We start from the raw sequence: 20,673 nt of genomic DNA, 5'->3' as shown, positions 1-20,673 counted from the left end.
GCCCAGCTCTAATTGATTTGTATGTATATTATCTTCAGCCATCACACGCACCACAAGATGAAGATAAAATGAGACTACAAAAGAAACTGCTGCATAGTCTTTATTGTAATAGATGTGCAATGACAGAAAGGGAGAAGAAAGCAGGTAAACATGCACAATGACTTTGAATATTAGGATCACAGACTCAGTAACCTTTAGTCTATTACTGCATCACTCAGCCGAGGAGAAAACTGTCTCCTAATAATAAACAACAGTAACAAACCATTAAAACTAGTACTTACCAATCACTTATTATTCCCATTAATTATTCTAAATAGAGCAAACGGAATGAAAAAAGAATCTTAACTACTCTATGTGTTGTTCCACTACCAGGATTTGCTCAAAAATCCCTCCATATAACTTCAAAACAAAGCTGTGCTTTTACAGTAAACCCACCAATCAAACTTAATGTTAATGTCTTAAACTAAACTTACATCTTCAGTTCCAACCAGTTTAAACCAAGAAACAAACCAAAAAAGAATCATAAGGAGTATCGTGGTCCCTCCAGAAAGGTAAAAAAACTTCATTAAACCTGCTTTAAAGCGGCACATGTCTCATATATACTGTTAATGATTCATTTTCAGTATTGTGTTATCTAATAAACATCAGATTATGGTTTTGTATATCACCCGCAACTTATCAATCATCAAGTAATCAAGCAACCCTTTAATTTACAGTTCACAGCCCTAAACTGCCCCCTAGTGGTGAAATTAGCTACTGCAGGAAGAATAAAGGAGCTTTCATAAAGGTAAACTTCTCTAAGGAACATGCATGCTGCTCAGTGTTGATGTCACCGATGCCATGTTATGATGTCACCGTGGGTCGGCTTAAAGGTTTGGGTCGTTCTCATGGAAACGGTGGAGGTGGTCAGCGTATCTGAGAGAAACAGCGAAGCACTCGTAAGGATCAAATAAAATCTCGCATTTATCTGCTGCATTATGTGACGAGCTTCTGAGTCAGCTGCAGGAGGCACACTCACTTTTTCGCACAGAAAGCTGAGCAGTCTCTGCCAATGCTCTCGCTCCAAGCGGTCTTATACAGCACCTGAAAATAATCACAGGTGACAGGTGAGTCCTGTTCCTCTGAAGCTGCAGATGTACCGGAGGAGGCCACGCAGCACTGAAAGCAAACCTACCAAGAAGACCAAGCAGTGCAGGAACAGAGTGTAGAAGAAAGCAATGGTCCTGGCCATCTTGTTGGAGAGAATCACACGTCCCTGAGAGACACAAACAACCGGAGCGTGAGATGAGAAGTTCACACGGACACACAGAAGACGCGTGTCTGATGTTTGATTCAGATTCTTACCAGGCCCAGAGTTGCTTTATCCCAGGGGCTGAGGCTGAGGTATCGGCGCTGACGCTCCTGAAAACACATCACACAGAACTATGACGACATCTCCCGGCAGCACGTGTGAATATAAAATCTAGAGTTGATTTCTTTTATGATAAAACAACTGTTTGTGGAATATTAATCCATGTTCTTTTTCACTATGTGTTTATAATGATTATTTATTATCACTATCCCATAAAACATAAAGAAACCCCTCTAAGAAATGACAGCGTTTAACATTTTTATTTGATCTCAAGTGTGTGACTTTCACCCTCTTGCTGAAGGAAGCAAACGGATCCAGTCTTTCCTCGTACTGGGAGGAGTAACGCATCACGGTGTCGTCGCTGCCTCCAGCCTGCAGCAGGGAGTAAACACAAGAGGGAGGGGAGACCGATCCAAATGAACCACTAAGCATTCATCAGCCACTGAAACACCCAAACTGGGTTTATTTTGTGCCAGCAAACCAAACTGGACATCAGAAACAAAGAATCTCTCAGACATACTCTGCCTGGGTAGCTCTGCAGAAATTTGATTTTCTCATAGAGTTTGATGTTGTCCGCTCTCAGGCTGTCCAGTTCATTCTGCAGGGCCTGCATGGTCTGCTGCATGGAGTGACTCTCCTACAGACATCAGAGGGAACAAAGGGAAGAGGAATTAGTCCTCCAGGGAAAGAGACACATGAATATATGTGTGTGCGCGTGCGCGCGCGTGTGTGTGTGTGACTCACAGCTTCCAGCTCCTGGTTGCGAGAGCGGAACCTCTCCCTTTGGCTGGAGATGATGGAGAGCAGCGAGTCCATCTGGCCCTGAGGAAGCTCAGGCTGGGCGCTCACACCTGAACCTGCAGATAAAGCAGCACTTACATGCCGGGAATCATTTCCTCTATTTGCATGGATACGTTTCAGATCAGACAGAGGCGAGCGAGGTTTATTTGATGCGATAAATAAGATAGACAGCGCTCAACTCACCAGACCCTTGGGTTTTAACTGGCACACGAAAGAAAGGAAGCACTTGAACGCCTCTAATCAGGTGAGAATCCAAAAAACAGACAAACCCCCTGCGGAGCATCCTTCAGCACATTTATCTGACTTCAATTAGAGAAGCTGTGCTAAAGACAGACTTCAGTATCAAAGCTGGGCGAATAATTCAGTTTAAGAGGCGTGCCAGTGGTAGGCTTAGAAGGGAAAAACATTAAACTAATAATTTGTCATTTTTTGACACGTAGAATAGAAATTTAAGGCAACAGATGAGCCAGCGCCAACAGGCATGTGAATGCAGATTTACCATCAGTGATCTGTAACGACTCTTTTCTTAATTTGGAGTCTTCTTCCCTTTTTCTCCGCTCTGCTCATGGTTTTGAAATGTGATAATTGACTCCAATAACACTGAACATTGAATATTATCTCTCCATCCTTTGCTTTATCTGTGCGTTAATGAAAGCAGAGGTAACATTAGCATTAAAATGTGTTTGAAAAATAAGTGTAAAGGTGTCATAAAAAGGCGAAAGTGCCTGCTGGCTGCGAAATTTGCAAACAGGAAACATTAAGTGTTTTTTTTTCTCGGGTGGCTGTAATTGTTACGCACTTCCACATTTCGTCTACCGTGAGCTGCGTTTTCAGGCAGACAGCTGTTGTATCATCAGACATGCGGTTCATTCACACGCATGAAAAATGTGCACAGCTTTCGGTTTGACTTTTAAGGACTCAACCACATATTTATGTTACGTTGTGATATTTTTAAGTGTTTAGTAGCGTGCATGTCAGCCTTCTTCTACTACAGCTTATTACAGTTTTATTACACAGGTGTTGTGAGGATTAAGAAAAGCTCCTTGGCTGCAAATAACCCTGGAAATATATGTAGAGCGATTACATTATTAGACCACCATTCAATCTAAGGTTTATGCCACTGCTGGCCTATATTAACTGTACTGTAATTACCAAAATCATTTTTTATGTTTCATGATTTTTATGGTTAATCTAAATAATATTTTCAATGCTAAAACTGTTTTTTTCCTCCATAAATTTAATTTAATTTCCAATCGTTTCAATTTTCAAATTAGTTTTACAAAAAAGATGAAAAAAAAACAAACCCCAACTGTAAACCAGATATTATCATTATTATTATCATTATTTAATTTAGATGCCAAATTGCAGTCATTTATTTGCCTATTTCTCAGAAAGTCCTATTTGGCTATAAAACCATGAATTCAGTCTGTTGTTTGCCAAATAAGTCATCTCAGTTTTAGTTTTAAACAAGTTTCTGACAATTTCTACAATCTCTATATTTATTGGGGTTTTTAATGGTCTAATAAATGTGTTAAGCTCTGTGTTTTTTTGATTTTATGGTAAATAGTAAAGTTGTTTCACAGTGACTCATGCCTAATGCACTGCAGACATCTTTATTTTGAGCATTTCTGCACAAAACATTTGCAATATTTTTTTATTGCAAATTTTTTTTTTTTTTTTTTTTTTTTTAAATCCTTGTCCTTTCCAACAATCTCTAAACAGTTTGGTATTGTCACCATTTTGATCATAAATTAAGCTGCGGGGCCACTTTATGGCTAAAGGTGACATTTCTTTTTGGGATGACGTGAGGGACCCAAATAAAAAACACACATGACCAAACATCATCAACTTTCCATTTCATCCCGGCGACCTACCGATAAAGGTCGCAGAGGCCTCTTTGATCGGCTCGGGGATGTTGCCCATGTTGCTGACCTCTGACCCGTCTGCATCGGGGCGCGGCAGGGAGGACATGGCTTGGACGGTGCTCAGGTCGTGCTCCAGCTTCAGGATCAGCTCCTTCTGCTCGGCGCTGGTACGCACCGCGGCTGCAAACTCCACCTGCAGCTCAGAGTAACGTCCTGAAGAAAGACGACAACTTTAAGACCATCTCTGATTCAAAAAACCTCCCAATTGTAGATTTGTTTTAAAAATTAATAATAAAACATATCCAAACATAACTCACCTGTAGCTGCTGAAAAAAGGCAGAAGCAGTCCAAAACATCTCTGAAAGCCCTTTTCTTTGTTTCTAACAAGCTTAACTGATCTCTTTCTCTGAGAATACTTCTTTTACAGAGTGAACGCGGAACAGAAAAACAGCCACAGCACACTTTTAGTATTTGTATAAAAGAGATTTACTTCAATTATCACACCTAGGGTGCATGTGAATAATAATGATGATGAATCAAATGTCAATCATAACAAATACATTGTGAACATTTCATACAGTGATATTGCTTTTCAATGTTGTAGAAGGGACTGTTTTACAGTGCTGAGAACAAACAACATGATACGTTTAGTAAATAGAAAGATAAAGAAACAATGATACATGAGGAAAAACAAACCAAAGGGAGGGAGATCGTGAAGGAGTTAAAAAGCATCTCAGGAGTGACGGAAGTGCGGAGGGGGACGGGGAAGGAGGGAGGGGGGGAGGAAACGACTTTCAAAAAACATCTTGACCATCCCTTTACAGTCATGCATCCTTTTGTACTACAACACACACGTACGCGCACGCACACACTCATTAAAAAATAAGCAGTGGGAGAAGTTATGTGAATTATTACTTCCACGTTGTTGATGACATGTTGGGGGAGGAAAAAAAATCACTTTAAACAAAGAAAAAAAAACAAAGAACAATACTCTGAACTTGCTAAAGCCTCAACAAGCATCTTAAAGCTTTCCAAAAGGGGAGGGAAGAGGTTAGGGTGGGGGTAGACGGGGAGGGGGTTGGGGGTGGGTGGGTGAAGATCTCCCCAGGTCATTTTGGTTGTCAGACTACACTGTGGTTTAAGCTATGGGTGAACTGAAGCGACGACACTAGCAATGTACAGGGGTAAAAAATTAAAAATTTTTAAAAGTCAGCGACCTTTTTCCAACAGAAGAGGATAACTAACGTCACTATTTGGCTTTTTGCTTCCTCTTTTTTTTTTCTTTTCTTTTTTTGTTTAAATCTTAAGTCTTGTACTGAACGAAATGTTTTGTATCCCGGAGCCGATCTCCGAGGTGTTAAAAAAACGTTTGCGCTTAAGCGTGAAAGACGACGGGGAAATGGTTTTAAGACTTAAATCAATAACAAAAGCCATGTGAGTAAAGTTAAAAGAGGGGTAAGGGAGGGAGGGAGGATTTAAAACATGAGTGTATTGTGCTGTATTATGTGTGTATGTATTACTGAGTGTGCTATGCATACAGCACCGCTGATTCAGAAAGTGTTTCCTTACAAAAACCCACTTCATAAGATATATTTTAAAAGTATTACAAAAAACATCTGAGGTCTCTCTCTCTCTCTCTTATTTTTTTTTCTTCTTTTTTTCTCCTGAATATGGTGACCAGTGCTGCTGTTCGGGCTTCCATTACAACTAAAAACATGTCAAATGAACAACCACTACTTCAACAGATCATACAGTAAAGCTTTACGACTTCAGAAAACATGATATGATATACAGCATCTGTTACACCTTTACAATGTTATTCAACAGTGTATAGAATCATCTGATTTAAATTTGTAGAAAAATATCTGTGGATCATGGAAAAGTCCTGAATCGTCCCTTCTCTCCTCCTGCCTTCAAAACAAAAGCATACCGTGACAATAGTGAATCAATAGCTACTCCATCGACCGTATTTACACGTCTCTCTCTTTTTTTTTCTCCAAATAACCATCAGAATTGGCACGCGTCATTATCAATACCTGTAGTGCCGTTTATCAATGTCACAGCAAACCTGACACAAACAGAAAAATACAAAAAATGCCCTATGAATAAATTCAGTGTTATTACAGTGTATGCCGTTTCTGCATGCTTCCTCCTTCATTCAATGCTCTGGCCTTTTTCGCTGCTAGTCAGTTTATGTACAACATAAGTAATGCATTGTGGGGAAAAAAATAACAAACAAACAAACAAACAAAATTAGTTTGTTTTCTCCTGTTTCACTGCACTCCCAGCAATTATATACAACCCTCTCCGGAGAGCTGAGGGAAGTCGAGTTTAAAGTACCGTGAGAAACAAGTTTCAGGTCAGGACGCGAGATGCATCACAAACGAATCGGGTGGAATCCTCTACATCTAATGACATCACTAGTTTGGTGCCCTGCTTGGCAGTTAAAGGCACAAATCTGATGATCTCACACGGTTCGGGTGAGCGGATGGATCAGGCTATTTCCAAAAAAAAAAAATTACTGATGGGTTAAGTGCTCATACTTTACAGTAGCTATTCATCACCATAAAACAAACACACCGTGGCTGTCCAGTCCAAGCGGTCCCAACAGAAGGCAGTATCACTATTCAGCGCGCAGCAGAGGACAGATGTCTCACATCAGTCGACGGCAGGGAGAGCCGACGTTTGGGCGATTATTTTTTAACAACTAACAGACGCGTTAGAAAGTCCGATTTAAACTTTTGACAGGCTGCCGCCTTTTCTCGTGTGTACGCTGAGGGGAAAGGGAGAGGCTATAAAAAAGTTGGGATTTCTGAAAAGAAACCGACACGTTTGTTACTCATGATATCTACACCTGCACAGGACGACGGCCCGCCTGTCACACAGTCATCTGTAGTTTGAAATAAGGGTTGGCTGGACAGAAACTCAGTTTAATCACATAGAAAACATGGGTACAGCTATCTTATGATTCTTTTTTTTTTTGTTGTTTTTAGTGTTGCGATGTGGATAAGCATCTGTGCTTGGTTTACAACCACTTTTTTTTTTTTTTTTTAAAAAGGCATACACTTCCCAGGATCCCGGGATCGTACTCTTGTTGTAGTGTTTACAGACCCTGTCCTAGGTAAGTCTTACAAAGATCCTAATAAGTGCTTCGTTACTAACTGCAATAGAAATTCTGCATAATCATAGGCTGGCTATCTCTGCTCGATCTGGCGTAGCACACCTGCTAGCTGGTACACTTCTCTAATCTCAATTTGGCAGATATGACCTCTTTCAAGTTAACACGCGTTCGTATGTTTAGGTAATTTCACTTGACCTATTTGACAAAGTGTATAATTTGGACCAGTTAATTAAGTTAATGTGATTAATGAGTGGGCAAAGTCTACATCTAAAGAAAGCTGCGTGCCCTGCCGAGCGGTAGTGTTGGGCTTGCCCAGGAAAAGAAAAAAAAGAAAAACATTATTGGAGGATAGAAAACAGGAAAACAGATATGCTATCATATATTCACTGATCTTGATATGTCCTTTGATTCTCTAGCTAGCAGTTTCTTTTTGTGTGTGTGTGTGTGTGTGTGAGCATAACAGTTGTGGTAAGAGCTTTTTATGCTTACGGGAGCATGAACTGTAGCAAAACACATCTTTCAAAAGCTATTGAAATGACACTAAACTTTAGGATTCATGAATATACAAACAAATGAGAACTAGTACATCTTTGTAAATATTAACCAATACTGCCGGCAGTCTATACGTCTAATAAAAATGTTACTTGCCCTCAGGAACAGTATAATCCCTTAAAAAATAGACAACTCAAATGATAAGACATTAAATGAAAAATACAGCACCTATAAATAAGCGGAATAAAAACCAAACTATAAATGCAAAATAGCAATAAAACCAAGCTACAGTAAATCATAGTATTACACTACTTTGTGAGAAGATTAATGTAATGGTAACGCATCAAACAGCTTAAAGAAGGGTGTCAGTTGTGCACTAGTAGTGTGTGCAAGATACGAAATATGACCCCACTCATTGGAAACACTGAACACTCACGCACGCTTTGTGCACACGCATGTATTGACGGGCATGCGTGCACATGCATCCACGCAAACTTTCACGCACACACACAAACAAAGGGGAGGCAGTGGGCTGACAGGCACTGAGGGCTTGTGTGGGACAGGGAGGAGGTGATATGCCTTATAATTTGTAGTGTATACAGTAGAATTCAATGCAAAAAAGACTTACATCCCTGGATACAGGAGAGACTGGAGGAGAGTGGTAACTACTCACACCAGGGTTGGGGCAAATTCACCAGCAGAAGTTTCTGCACGCTGCAATTCATTTGCTTAAAAAAAAAAAAAAAAAAAAATTACCCATTTTCAGTCAAGAATTTCATTATTGACAAATCGATCGATCGATCGATCGATAGATCGGTCCAATTCTGAGTGAACTGACCTCAACCCCGACTTACATGCAGGCAAATAACAAATGCACACAGACACACACGTACACACACTCTTCCTGATTTGGCCTATAAAAAGATGTGTGTTTGTGAACAGAGAAAATTTTGTCGGTGGTGCGGACACACACGCACACACACACACACACACACGCACACACGCACACAAACACACCCACCCAGCAGGTCCAGTGCTGGGCAAAGTTGTGACGTGCACAACCGAAAACAACGAGAGACACGTATAGTATCACCATGTCAGACAGCTACAGTACTACGTGAATTCATTGTATTGTATGTCAACAATGCAACATTATTCCATTCTAAGGTTGTTGTTTGTTTGTTTCTTCTTTTTTTTTTTTTAAACAGTAACTTGTTACTCTTGTCTTTTCTGTTCTTATTTTGTACTAATTAAAAATGCTTCCTAAAATTCCCTATTTTTGTACTCTTTAGAGTCAATAGACTGTGCAATCTCTTATTGGCAACCAAATTGCAATATTTAAAAACAAAACAAAACAAAGAAAAAACACAGATCATCCTTCATCCTAAAAAAGAAGGGTTTAAGGAGGCAAAAAGAGGGTTCCTTCCTTCCTTCCTTCCTCTTCAGATGAGTGTGTGTATTTTGTGAGGAATTACACATCCTTCTGGCCATCACATGGCTGTCAGCAGGATAGGATATGGGACACAACAGGTCAAAGTTCATCGTTCTTACACCAGTAACCATGGCAGCTCAGCCAGCAGGCCTTCAACTACCCTCTTAAGAGTGTAGGAGTGAGATTAAAAAAATGAAAACATGCTGCCATTGAGAAGAGAATACACATACACACCATTTCTTTTTTTCTCTTTTTTCTGGGTGTGTACACACTCTCGCACACGCACACACAGGTGCACACTGACACAACCCCTAACATACAAACACACGCACACACACGCAGTGAGTGAAAAAGGCAAAGGGTTTGTAACAGTCACTCTACAGTGTGAAAAATGAGGCATCTCACTGAGTGAGGGGAGGTTTGTGGACACTTGGGAGGTGAGAAGAAGAGCGGAAAAAAATCTCCTTTAAGAAAGTGAGAGTTCTTGTAAGAGAGTTCCTGTCTCTATCTATCATCTATCAGTGTCTATCACTGTGACAGCTGCTGTGTCAGGCCTTGCCTGTGTTACTGAGTCCAGGTTTCAACCCCAGCTGTGGGTCAGACCCCAGCTCAGGACTAACCAGTCTGGTGCACCAGTGGCTGGTGATAGGGGGAGGTACAGCAGGGCCAGAGGCCAGCAGGACGGCTAAGTGCTTTTCTCAGTACAAAAACAAAACGCAGTTTTTAAAAACAAAAACAAAAAAACAGGAGAAACAATTAAGTTCTCTTATTTTGTTCTTCTACGTATTCAGTAAATCTTCTTTTTAAGGGTTTTGCCAACCACTCTTTATTTCTTTCCTCTTTTTGGAAAGCTTCTATGTAATAAAAATGGCTGCTGAGCTTGACTTTGGCTGTGTCCACTCTCCAACTGGAACAGAGCAGGAGGGGTCCAAGGTTAGAGGTCGTGAGGTTATGAGACGAGAAGGATGAAGGATGATCAGGGGGGAGCTAGAACTCCCACTCTGAGGGATCCTCTTTGCTGGCAGCCTTCTCCAGCCTGTGGATGATGTTATTGAGATTGGCTGCTTTCTTCTTGCGCAGATTGTTGTCCCTGGGGTTCCTGGCAGGGCCAGAGGCTGGGATGTTAGTACTAGAGGCAGAGCTACTGGAGGATGCCTCTGTGAGGCTGAAAAGCCCCAGTCCACCCTGCCCACCACTGGAGCCCGGCCCGGCCAAGCCTGTGGCGGTGCAGTCTAACTGGGCAGGGGAATTATTAGAGCCCCCTGCCTCAGACTCAGCCTCCATGTCGTGGTCTTTGCATGCTCCTCTGTGATCCTCCAGGCCAATGCCCAGAGATTGGCGTGTCTCCACTGTGCCCTCAGATTCCGTCCCATCGCAGCTGTCCCCTTCTCCTGATTTGGACCCACGGAGGGAAGGCGATCCCGCTTCACTGCCAGGCCCTACCCCTCCAGCTGCCTGGATCTCCTCTATGAAGAGCTCTCGCCGGATACGTGACCTAAGAGGGAAACATGAGTTCAGTCACGCTACTTAAATCCTGAAATTCAATTTGTGGAATACAATACACTCTACCACTGTCAAAATATTTTCGATGAACAGGGAACAGCTTACGACTTTTCACTAACAGTGCAACAAAAACACAATGTGATCTGGCAGAGTCATACACAAAGATTTAGACAATTCATTTATCCGCAGATAAAGTCAAGACAAACCCACTAATGTATTTCAATAAAATGAGGAATTTGAACAGAGGTACTATTCACAACGACATGAGATCCTTATCGTGTTAACTTCATGTAAACTATATCAAATCCATCAGAGAGCAGCTAATAAATGAAGAGCAACAGAAAGAATTTAGCACGAGTGCATCTTTTTTTCTTCTAAATGCTGACCTGTAGTTATGAAACCAGTTGATAACAGTACTGGTCTTTAGGTTGAGCTGGGAGGCCAGCTCCTCAATGGTTTTGGGGGAGGGATAGGGCTTCTGCTGATAAGCCTTTTTCAGAGCCTCCTTCTCCTCAGGGCCCAGCACCACCCTGGGCTTCTTCAGCTGCTGCTGCCCTGGGCTCTGGGAGCCCTGCATGTACTCTGACCCCACCAAGCCTCCGTCCACAGAATGGCCATCACTCAAGGAGCTCAGCCGCCTCTTCATGTAAGCTGGACGGGAAAGAGGGAGAAATGGGTCATCCAGTGAATACATTAATAAATCTACAAATGAATGTGAGTTTCAATGATAAAGCTGGCAACACTAGTAAAAACCACAGGTGCAGACTACAGTGCATAACAGAGACATTTCAATACAAGTGAAGGATTAAATTTAAAAATGCATAAATAGCTGTACCACATGACATATATGCAGTTATATAAAATGTACTGCATTAACATATAAAGAGAGCAGAGCAGCAGAGAGGTGGGACTTCAGCTGGAACATAAACAGGTAAAAGATTTGCCAGCAAGTCTCGCCGCTCAATAAGAAAACACTGATTGCCTTTGAATTTCTGCTGTTAATGTGTAATCGTGTTTCCATCAAAAGCACTGAGGCAGGAGATGTAGTCTCTCTTCTCGACAATAACCCCTATTACTGAGCTCTGAATCAGCTGCAGTTGAGCCAACTTCAATGCAGATTAGCAGGATGATGACAAAGACTTGGAGTAATAAAGCTGCTCCGTTTTCATACAACGTAACAGGTCTGACAACTAATGCTGCCAGTCTCCCAATCAGCCACTAGGTGGTGCTCTAGTCTTTCTCACCAGTTGTAACAATGAATGCATCTCTTCCATTTTACAGCAAACAAGCAGCACCGTTCACTTGGGGCACCAGCAACTGAAAATGAACAGCTCATGGCAGCTTCGTATGAGGTTGACATTTTCCCAACCCCAATACATGCTGCCAGATACATTAGTGTTGCAGGGAAAAGCCCCTCAGAGCAAGGTTAGAGCGCTCTCAAAGTTGTGCGCCGCCTCGCAGGCTTGCACCACAAGGGTGAGAGGTCAAATGTGGTAACTCTGGACTAGGTCCATGTCTTTCCTCTGGGCTCTGCTGGTAGCCAGAACTATTGCCCATTGCTATTTGGATGCATTACTCTTGGTCAATAATCTAACATGAAGCTGAATGTAGTGCAACCCCACCAGTCCAACCCCCCGACCACACAGGCGTAAGGTCAGTTGTGTTTTTCGCCCTTGTGTGTAGTTTGTGATATCAGCAGGGTAAGCTGATCCTGGATGGCTGTGCCCACTGGCAGGTTCAAATATCCATACCCTGTTTGCTTCAAGTGGGCAGTGCGGGGTCACTGTGAGGCAGCGAGGGAGGAGGGGGAGGGTTGTGAAGCAGGCCTATTGGGGGTTCTTGATTCCTAAACGTATCCTCCTGACAGAAAAGAGTGCAGGATGATGGAGTGACGGAGCGGGCAATGGGCTAATAAATGATAAAAATACGAGCTTATAGACACTGATGATTATTATGTTCATGACGATGATGAAGAGTAGTGCTGATGACTGTGAGTAAGCAGGCCCCCGGCAGTCGCCTAGCTGTCACATTGAATACAGTACGTGATGTCTGCAGTCCTGATTGGTACTGACATCACACCAAGATGACTGTGATCTGCACAACATGCTCTGCTGTCCTGCACAAAGGATATTGTGTGCAGATGTGCATGTGTAATTCAAAGGCTGCTGTTTGTGTGTATGTTTGTTTGTTTTTTTTGCTTTGTTTTTTGTGAGCATATTTCTCAAATAAATGCATGCTTAAGCACAAAACATGAACGTTTTTCTGAGCCTTTCGATTATTACTTCTGACAGCATGCTGTGCTGTATATAGAGTATGCATCTATTTCTACTCATTGAGCTTTTTGTTACACACCTTTCTTCTCCAGGCGTTTCATGTCCATAAGTTTCTCCACGCTGTGCGGGTCCTGGAGCCAGAGCTGCATGCGGACAAAGGGCTCCCTGCCCTTCAGGCTCAGCTTGTGCCAGGGTTTAGGCCTGGCCAGCAGGTCTGAGACAGAACCCTGAGTCAGACCCAGGATAGTCTCCCCAAACAGACGCTGACCTGGTTTGGAGAAAGAAAATGGAACCAGTTAAACTACACAGAAATGTAAAACACCACAATTGAGCATAAGAGCAAAAAACAAACAAAAAAAAGGTCTTACCCAGGTTATTATCGGTTAGCACCTCCTTAACCTTCTTGGTGATGGCATAGGTATCAAGCTCAGGAGACATTGCAACCATCTCCTGGATGCTCAGACCCGAGTGACCTGGTAGAGGCAGCGGGGTGCCCGGCTGAGACTCCCCACCTGAAGGATCCTCAGACGGAGGTTTGAGACTGGAGGACTGTGACGCAAGTGGGTCCCCAGCGAGACCATTGACAGATTCTTCAGCTGAACTAAGGGGGGACTCTGGAGCGGGGCTGCAGCTTGCTGATGTCTTGGGAGTACCCTCTGCTCGAGCACGACACACAGAATGAGAAAGATCGCACAGGTTAGGTGACGTGTAACTACGCGAGGCGACACTAGTTTCATCTCCTCTCCCTGCTGGGTTCAGGAGGGACTTCAGTCAAATTACATTGACTAATTTAACTCCTGTTGAACAAACAGCAAAGGTGCTTAAGTTTTCAGTTTGAAGCCTTTTTGGCTTCCTCCTCCTATTCCTTCATCTCCCTGTTTCTGTCTGTGTAGTGCCGCTGTGCAGCTCAGCAGGCTGGAAGAGAGCAGTCATGAGGAGCTGTCAGTGTACATTAGCTGCTGTTTACACCCCCAGAGAGAAAAAGAGACACACACGTGCGTGTACGCACATGCACACATGCGCGCAGACACACACATGCAGAGCTGCCATCTGGCGCTGCAACACTAACTTGTCTATGACATGACAAACCAGCAGCTTGCTGGCTGACACTGCCACAGCACTGGGGATGTGGGGGGAAGAGGGGGATGGTGGAAGGAGAAGTGAGCAGGAGGGGGGGAGACGGTGGGTGGGATGGAAGCAAGAAGGACGAGGGGGATGAGGAGGAGGAGGGCGGGTGGGGTGAGTGACAGAGTGACAGTAACAACTAGCCACTAGCTCTAATCAGGCTTTCAGAGTAGTGTTCCAGCATAATATATGGTGTGTGTCGGTGTGTGTATTTGCATGTGATTTGTTTACCTTGGTTCTGAGTCTGCTGGATGTGTGCGTTTTGCCCCTGGTCTCCGTTGAGCCAAGGCTGCATACGGAGGTACGCCTCTCTGCTCCTCTGGTTCAACTTGTTCCACGGTTTGTGTCGAGACAGACTGTCGGTCAGTATACCCTAAACCCCGCGGATGGAGAAGAGTTCAGACGTGCAACCAATGGACAATCGAAACAAAGCCATAAAACTCTGGAACTGCCCCTAAACCTCACCTCTTTAGAGTCCTCCTGGTTGTGGTTCTCTTCTACTGTCTGGCTGGACATGGTCCTTCGTGGATCCGTCTGCATGTTGCTCCACCACTGCTCTCTCCAGTAACCTGCTCCTCCGGCACTTCCGGAGCGGGACAGTCCCTCTGAGCTCCGACCCATCCTGAGAGCTCCGTCAGCAGACATGTCGACCCCCGAAGAGCCGCGGCCCTCTCTCTTCACGCTGGAGCTAAAGTCCAGAATTGGAGACGGGGATGAGGGCGAGGACAAGAGGGAGCTGGGAGGTTTCTTAAGGGAAAGGGCCAGGGGGTTGTAAGGGGGGAGCGGGGCGGTAAGAGATGAGCTCAGGATGTCCCTCTGTGATAGTGACGCTGATGACGAAGAGGAAGATGAGGCTTTAAGGATGGGCTCCAGTGCGGCCTGTTGGGCTTCCATCTCCCTGCGAGCTTGTTCTAAGATGGAGCGGATGGCTTCGTCTGATCCACTCCCCCCTCCGCTTCCTATTCCACCTCCACCTCCCCCTTTCAGTCCTGCATAGGACGGTTGAGCATGAGACAAGTCTACAGAGAGGAGAAAAACGGCCTTCATTACAGACACAGCCATCATGGGCACCGTAAATGCCCCGGAGAAGACGGGGGGAAAAAATTAAATAAATAACTCCAACTTACCAGCTTTCTGCACCTGCAGCTCTCTTTTGGCCTGCTCCAGTATGGACTTGATAGCTTCATCAGAACCTGCCTCTGGGGTGCGCACACGAGCGGTGATGTTGCCTGCAAAGAGAGGATGAGGGAATGGGAGGAGACGGAATACCTCGTCAGATTAAAACGCTCGGAAAACTAACAGAACAGATAAAGAGGAGACGCTGATGGAACCTACGAGAACGTCGAAGAATTACACCATAGCACAGCACAAAGAACAACATTCCCACCACTGAGCTTCAAGGCAACTACACTGGAGGGATTGTCATAATTTCTCGGGTCCCTTTGGAGCTTACACATGCACACGTGCTGCAGGGTTCGTATAGTAAATACTCCCCGCAGAATAACAACTACCAATAAAATCCCTAAATACACATGCTGGCTTTTCCTTTGACGCAAGTCACTGAAACTGTGCGGTTACCTTCAAGGCACATTTATATCTGTATGCCTGCCCGCAATTAATATATGGCAACATAGGCACACACAACACAGAAACATCCCAACACAAACATGCCACACAGACAGAACGTGCTAGAATCTCCGTGTGTGAAGGGGACAGACCTGTGTGTGAAGCTGTATCGGAGAGGGTTCTCCGCTTCGGAGCGTCCTGAAACACTCGGCTAAGCTGGGGCTGGCCTGAGCCCTCTGTTAAAAACAATATACCACACACTATGTTACAGCACTTGTGTGTTTTTTTCCTTTTACAGCTAGACTAAATGGTGCCTTACAATGCTCTGCAAACATAATAAGTGTCTGTTCCATCCAATGCACATTATATAGTACCATAAATGCATTGATCTTAACCATCTGTGGCCGAAGTAGGATTCAAACTTCTACCTCCAACACTAATATTAAAGCCACCACAGAGACGGGCTTGTGGCAGCTTTCAAACATGGGAATACTAACATGGACCATCTATGACTCGCTGGCAAATTGTGTTATATTTTTTATGTACCTCTGAGACCAACTTCAATCAGCAATGTCTTGATGCGTTAAGAAAGGCAAGCCCAGGCTAATCGAATCTACCCGTAGTTAACAGTACCCCTGCCTTTCTCCTAGTTCCCACCGATCAATAGTATTGATGTGTGAAAGGTTTCTGTATTGACCACGATAGCTAGGAGAGGCTCTTGGGATCAGTGCGTGACTAGGAGCTCATTCAAAAAAAACACAGGTGTGGCACAGAATGGGAGTTAGGAAAGAGAAAGAAAAATAAAAAAGCTAGTCCATATTGACAAGCTAATCAATTGCTCTGTGCAGGGCTTTACACACATACACACAACATGCAAGACACACACACTCCCCCACGCGCAGACAATAATACAGGAACGCAGACTCACCTCTCTGCCGTCCCTGGATGCTGCGCAGAGCGAGGATGTTCTGCTCATCGGCGAGGAACTGCCTCATCTTGTGGAACGGCTCCTTCCCCCTGATGGTTAGCTTGTTCCACGGCTTTGGTCTGGCCAGGATCTCGCTGACTGATCCCTGGGACAGTCCCAGCACATAATGACCAAACACACGCTGACCAATGTTGTGCTTGATCAGCTGCTCTTTCACTTGCCGAGCAATCTCCGCTGTGTCCATGTCCTCCCCGTCCAAAACACTTCCTGTATTAGCATCAGAGTGGCTTGGTGATGGGGAGGGGGCGCTGCCAGCTGTACTGCTCCCGTTAACAGGAGCCATGTCAGGGCTGGCTGGAGGTGGCTGGGGGCTGCTGGCTGCCAGAGGGATGGCAGCAGACCCTGAGCCAGGGGTGGAGGTAGGGATGGAGCTGAGGGTTGGCGTGAAGGGGGTGAACAGTAGAGCCCCACTGGGGATTCCAGAGGACTCCTGCAAGGCTTTTGAGTAGAAGGTCTGGAGCAGCTGCCGCTGAATCAAGGAGTTCAAAGCCATCTTACCACCCACCAGAGGGAAGACGGGGGAGTAGAAGTCCTGTCCAATGCCCGTAGGAGCGAAAGGGAGCGTTTCACTGCTGCTGCTGCTGCTGGTGGTCGTGGCAGTGTTGAGGGGGTCCGTGTGAGTGCGAGACAGGGGGAGCTGTGAGGAGGACGGAAGAGAGGGAGGGGGAGGAGGGGGTGAGGAAGAGGGGTCGCTTGGCGCGGTCTCCTCCTTCGTTGTGGACTCTTCTGTCCCTTTTCGCCCGGCTGACCCTACAAGAAAGGTCAGACACACCATGCATTATGGGGGGAGTCAACAAAAAAGGGGTTCCAAAACGAGAGAGAAAAAAATAAAATAACAAATGTTGAAAGTTATCTTAATCAAGTCTTTTTCAAATTAGTGAACTCTGTTTTCCTTTTTTGCCAACCCCCCCAGGCAAGTGCCCATGCATTTGTGATTTCAACCTTTCTTGTAAGCCACAGCCTGGAGGGAAAAAAAAAAGGACAAACAAAACAATTGACACTGTGCCACTTAGGCAGATTAGCTTGGCCCAGGGCTCAGTCTCTTTTTCCCTCTCTCTCTGTTGCAGGCAAAGCAGAAGTAACTGGACAGAGCAAGATGATGTCCTTAGATAGCCAATACACCAAGTCCTCTTCCATGCTGCTGCAGTGTGTTCTTACACACCGATTTATTCCATTGTAGGTGCAGTAACATAGTTTTTAGTCCAGAAAAATACATCCAGGTGAAAAAAAATAAATAAATAAAAAAAACTTCTGAAATTAGTTTGGCTTAACAGAAAAAAGACGCCTGTCACCAAAAGACAGACTGCACAGCTCTGCTGACTCAAAACAAAGGCCCTCGGCTGCTTGTTTCCTAAAGAGTTCTACTGAATACATTTTTATATTCACCAGAACAAATACAGACAAAAAATATATTTTCTCAGTCTTGTAACTACTAGAACCCATCTTGATAATAATCGCTGGGAGAAATATTATTCTAATGCATAACCATTGAGACTTAACATGATTGAGTAAGACAGTACGCTCCTCTCACTGTGAATGTTAATCAATTCAAAGCTATTCAGCTATTCATGCCTAAAGCCATGACATTTCAAACCCATAAACACTGTTGCAGAGGGCAAGAGTCCTAATGTCGGGGGCATTGCACGTCGTCCTCGTTCTTGTGTAATGCGGCTCCGTTACCGTTCAGGTTGACCTCCTGCTGGGGTATTTACAAAACACCAAAGATGCCTTTTCCTCCCTTCCGTGAAGAGCGGGACTACAGCAGCAACATTTCCAAACCATGAGAAAGTTTTGCATGACTTTTACATTTATTTTTTTTTCAACCAATGAACCTGTACATGTGGGTTGCTGTGGTGCAAATAATTCCGCAAACATTATGAGATAAGTATTCTCAGAGAAAGACAATCTATATGCACACAAGCTTGTATGCACTTCCCTGACGACTTGAACTGCAGCTAAAGCCTCATAATCTCCCTTGACCTTCTCTCGGTTTTTTTTGTTTTGTTTTGTGAAAGCAGTTTGTCCGGTGTCGATGAACCCGATCCTTACAGCAACACAAGACTTACCGCTCAGCTCGGTGTTGGCGATGCGCAAAGCGGCGCTCTCCGATTGAAGACTTCGGTTCCTCTCCAGTAACAGCACCTCCAGGGGTTTGGATGAGTCCTGGCAGAAAGGAGATCAGGAACAGAGGGGGAAATTAAAGCTTTTGACACAGCTTTTCTGCAGCCTCTCCTCTCAGATGGTCATGTTTACTGATCTAGTTGTGCAATTTTTGCTTTGTCAATAACTTAGTGGCTGCAACCTAAGGTCTACAGTCTGCTGCTTAGTCTTACCTGCACAGAGTCGGATGCTCCAAACTCCATAGCCTTGAGGATACTGAGAAAGGAGGGAGGAAAAAAAGCAAGCATGAGAAAACTAGCAAATATACACAAACACACAGCATGCCAACTTTTCTATGTCTTTCTTTTTAATGACAAAGAGCGAGACTGACGATACAAAACTACAAACACAAAGGCTTCGCCTACGTAAGGGCACCCAATTGAGTTACCCACATTAAATGAAGAGACACATTTTCTGTCTACTGCACGTGTCTAAAGACATCAGACACGTGCGATAAACAGATCTGTACAGGACACACAAATGCCTGTGTTCACTCCTCACCTCAACTCCTTCTTCACCTCCTCATAGTCAGCTTGCTTCTGCAGCTTCTCCTCCAGTTCCTACAAGTTACAAAGATGCAACATCGAGACAATTAAAACAATAATACAAATCAACCCTTGGACCTCAGTAGATCCTGTGTTTCTATTATTTACTTAACTCTACACAACGAAGAGTGTAAACTGGTGAATAGGGTTAAGCAAATGGGAAAAAGACAAGCTATGTAAGTATTACTATTATAAATGAAAAGTTAAAGTGGCTTCCAACCAAAATCAGATGTGTGTTGTGTTGGTACCTTCAGAACTTCGGATTTGCTGTTAAGCTGCTGTTCCAGCTGTGAGATCTGAGAGCTGGTGGTCTCTCGGAGTTTGGTCAGGCTGGCCTGCAGTCTCTGCACATCTTCCACCAGCTGGGCAGTCTCCCTTTCTTTGGCCCTGAGCTCCGCCTCCAGATTTGAATGGGACGCCACCTCTTCCGACTGTTCCTGAAGTCCAACAAGTTAGGCAGTTTAATCGAGTAAGATTCCAGCCACATGTAGTCTCAAGTTCTATCAAATTAATAATTTCATCAGTGGATGTTTTGTGTCAAACAAAGCTGATCAATATTGATTATCTTGTCAAAAGGCTTACTTCTTCAGATTAATAGAGATGATGCAATCAATCACAATCACCTCATACCAAAGGAAAGTAGATAACTTTGGCGGAACAGATAATTACTGCCTGCTGAGCTGCACAGCGGCACTACACGACAATAATTACTGTGACCAAATGCAGTGAACTAGCAATCTCGCTGCCTTTGAAATGGTTGCTTCAAAGACGGAGACCAGGTCTGCCACTACTCGCAGTCAGTTGCCATCTTCAAAGCAACTTTGCATTAAGATGGTGATAAAAAGGCAAAAAGACTGAGTCTTGCTGTGATCAGTGTGTAACTGAATGGGTCGATTTGGCAATTACAATAAATCTGTTTGTGATAAAATGGTGATCAACTGTGGCAAATCTATTGGCATCTACATACAACAAAACTCACCTCATGGATTTATAACAGAAATGAAAATATTCCTCCACAAATAATGATGTAGTTGCTGCAGGACACTGATTTAACTGCAAAATGATGTGCGCAACCTAATTTTTATGCAGAAATATAACCAGAAGCAGGCAACAATTTGAGCCAAGCTCCCAACTGCAAAGAGACGGGCCGCTGATGAGTTGCGTTTATCAGCACACGCTCGCTCAGACTGCCAACACATTGCAATCAATCTGTCTGTGTTTAAAAATTAAATGGCAATTATTTGCAAACCTTCACCAATCTGTCAGAGTGATGGCAGTCGGTCCGAGCTGGACTGTGCATGTTTGGAGACAGGCTGCCTCCCACAAGGGGATCTGTGCAGTCGCCTTGTGATCAAAAGTGGTCTGCTAAAGGTTGATGGTGTTGCATGCTCAGCCTTTTGGATGATCAGTTTGTTCCAGCAACGACTTGCAAAAGATTTACTGAAATCACT

The 20,673-nt window shown here is 44.0% G+C and overlaps 1 protein-coding gene across 3 annotated transcripts in view; it reads right to left on the bottom strand.

The window, feature by feature from the left end:
* Positions 1-84: 84 nt before the first annotated feature.
* The window catches only part of cux1b (cut-like homeobox 1b), a 62,442-nt gene continuing 41,853 nt past the window's right edge, over positions 85-20,673 (bottom strand). The window contains exons 11-23 of one of the 3 annotated variants that reach the window (XM_031743975.2): positions 19,471-19,659; positions 19,179-19,237; positions 18,851-18,893; positions 18,584-18,680; positions 16,458-17,267; positions 15,682-15,765; positions 15,091-15,192; positions 14,429-14,982; positions 14,195-14,336; positions 13,207-13,494; positions 12,918-13,106; positions 10,952-11,216; positions 4,480-10,557 (exon numbers count right to left, since the gene is read on the bottom strand). In XM_031743975.2, the coding sequence (XP_031599835.1) occupies positions 10,050-10,557; positions 10,952-11,216; positions 12,918-13,106; positions 13,207-13,494; positions 14,195-14,336; positions 14,429-14,982; positions 15,091-15,192; positions 15,682-15,765; positions 16,458-17,267; positions 18,584-18,680; positions 18,851-18,893; positions 19,179-19,237; positions 19,471-19,659 (3,330 nt within the window). In that variant the 3' untranslated portion in view covers positions 4,480-10,049. Of the gene's footprint in view, positions 916-1,018; positions 1,084-1,174; positions 1,256-1,344; positions 1,402-1,639; positions 1,724-1,871; positions 1,989-2,095; positions 2,209-4,026; positions 4,231-4,479; positions 10,558-10,951; positions 11,217-12,917; positions 13,107-13,206; positions 13,495-14,194; positions 14,337-14,428; positions 14,983-15,090; positions 15,193-15,681; positions 15,766-16,457; positions 17,268-18,583; positions 18,681-18,850; positions 18,894-19,178; positions 19,238-19,470; positions 19,660-20,673 lie in introns of those variants that run through there. The other 2 variants (XM_031743977.2, XM_031743976.2) reach the window with 2 other exon arrangements.

Source organism: Oreochromis aureus, linkage group 14 (assembly GCF_013358895.1).
Source record: "Oreochromis aureus strain Israel breed Guangdong linkage group 14, ZZ_aureus, whole genome shotgun sequence".
Lineage (NCBI taxonomy): Eukaryota > Metazoa > Chordata > Actinopteri > Cichliformes > Cichlidae > Oreochromis > Oreochromis aureus.
The sequence above is the reverse complement of the archived record's forward strand: the minus strand, read 5'-3'. Positions and strand labels throughout refer to the sequence as shown.